The sequence below is a fragment of the Equus przewalskii genome, chromosome 6 (genome assembly GCF_037783145.1).
Source record: "Equus przewalskii isolate Varuska chromosome 6, EquPr2, whole genome shotgun sequence".
NCBI lineage: Eukaryota > Metazoa > Chordata > Mammalia > Perissodactyla > Equidae > Equus > Equus przewalskii.
Genome location: NC_091836.1, coordinates 74,134,443 through 74,136,649, shown reverse-complemented (window position 1 = coordinate 74,136,649; position 2,207 = coordinate 74,134,443). Strand labels below are relative to the sequence as shown.

General features: G+C 38.2%; 1 protein-coding gene across 1 annotated transcript; it reads left to right on the top strand.

Annotated features, from left to right (window-relative positions):
- Positions 1–906: 906 nt before the first annotated feature.
- LOC103554250 (olfactory receptor 51B4) lies at positions 907–1,829 on the top strand. Its single transcript, XM_008525224.2, is given in 2 exon segments — positions 907–1,687; positions 1,690–1,829. Coding segments are annotated over 2 exon segments (921 nt in total).
- Positions 1,830–2,207: the final 378 nt, after the last annotated feature.

Sequence of the window (2,207 nt, the reverse complement as noted above, 5' to 3'; positions counted from 1 at the left end):
ATAATTTATGCATTCAATCATTAATTTCTTACATTTCTTTTGTCATTCAAATACTCATGTCTTATTTTTGTTTGTTTTTAATCTGTGACTAATATAAGTACTAGGCTTCTGGCTTATGAGGAGACCTTTATTCTAGGAGTCTGTCTTCCTTAAAATGTTTCCTTTAGGAGCTCTCAACTCCTCTCTCTCTTCCTGTTTTGAAATTTGTCTCTGGTGTTACAAGTCTCAGATCTTTTGTAGCACTGACAATTTCCTGAGTTCCAAGTCCACTGAGTAGTCACATTTTCTAAGATGAGTTTACCAACTCTGCCCACTTGTTCTGACTTCTCTAGACTCTCAATGAGTCATCTCCTTGTTCATAGTTTATTTGAGATGGCAATATTGATGACAATATTTCTCAAACTTTTCATGGTGACGGACTCACTTCTATTGATTAATCATTTTCCTCAGTGATTAATCAGTGAGGCAATATCTGATTGGCTTCAAGAGAGAAAATCTGAACTGGCACCAGATGGAAACTAAAAGGGCCCATGTGAAACATAATACGAGGAGCAGCAAAAGAGCAAAAAGAGTGAAATAGAGGCAAAGGAATGATTTTGCGGACTAGGAGCAAGATGTGTGATTGAAACACAAGATGTATGATAGAAAGAATAAAAGTTAGATGCTAAAGAGCAAATTGTTGAGATCACTAACATGATTATTATTATTTTTTATTTGTTATTCTAGGCAAAGTCTTTGGCAGTATAAACTTATAATTCAGACTGATACAATTCACAAAAGCTTGTAAGTTTTGAGGTGAAAAATGGCTTGATGATGCGCTACAAGAGGATGGAGAGAAAGAAAGAATACTGCATATTTAGAGGTCATAGCCCCTGAAAAAACTCTTCTCCACCTGAAAAGCCTACTATGTGGTCCAACAAAAGTGTTGCTCCCTTCTTGCTGACTGGTTTCCTAGGCTCAGAGACAATTCACCACTGGATCTCTATTCCTTTCTTTCTCATCTACCTTTCCATCCTTTTTGGCAATGGCACACTTCTCTTCCTTATTCAGAATGACCACAGTCTTCATGAGCCCATGTACTACTTCCTAGCTATGCTAGCAGGTACAGACTTTGGGATGACGCTAACTACAATGCCCACAGGCCTGGGTGTCCTAATGCTGGACCAGAGGAAAATTGCCCAGGCTGCCTGTTTCACTCAATCCTACTTCATTCACACACTGGCCATTGTGGAATCGGGCGTCTTGCTTGCCATGGCCTATGACCGTTTCATTGCCATCTGCACCCCTCTAAGGTACAACTCCATTCTTACTAATTCCCGGATAATGAAGGTAGGACTAGGGGTACTTCTGAGGGGCTTTTTGTCTATTGTGCCCCCAATTCTTCCCCTTTATTGGTTCCCATATTGCCATTCCCATGTTCTTTCCCACGCCTTTTGCCTCCACCAAGATGTCATGAAACTTGCCTGTGCTGATATTACATTTAATCGTGTGTACCCTGTTATTCTGGTGGCTTTGACTTTCTTCCTAGATGCTCTGATTATCCTCTTCTCTTATATCCTAATCCTTAAAACAGTTATGGGCATTGCCTCTAGAGAGGAGCGAACTAAGGCCCTCAACACTTGTGTCTCCCACATTAGCTGTGTCCTAGTCTTTTACATCACTGTGATTGGCTTGACTTTCATCCACAGGTACCACATGTGGTCCATATAACCATGAGCTATGTCTACTTTCTCTTTCCTCCATTCATGAACCCCATTATCTACAGCATCAAGACCAAGCAGATTCGAAGAAGCATTGTTTACCTGTTTTCTGTGTGTAGCAGGGCTTGAGCCTTTATTTCCAAACCTTGAGAGCCCCAGGATTGCTGAGTCTTTCTCATTACTGGAAGAGAACCTTGTTTTTAAACTCAGTCTCTTTTTTCAGACTTAGATAAGATTTTAATTATTACATAAAGCTAGAAGTTGACTTGAGGAGATATATATATACATTCTAATATTACACCTGTGTTAGGATATATATATTACAATAGAATATATAGAGAATTTTGAACACATATTATAATTTATGTAATATGTCATTTTTTCTAATATATATTCTATTATATATTATATATATGTCACATATTCTAATATATATGCCCTATTCTAACCTCACATTTTTTCCTATTGATATTTGAAAAATCCTCCTATTTAGGACAATGTTGCCTC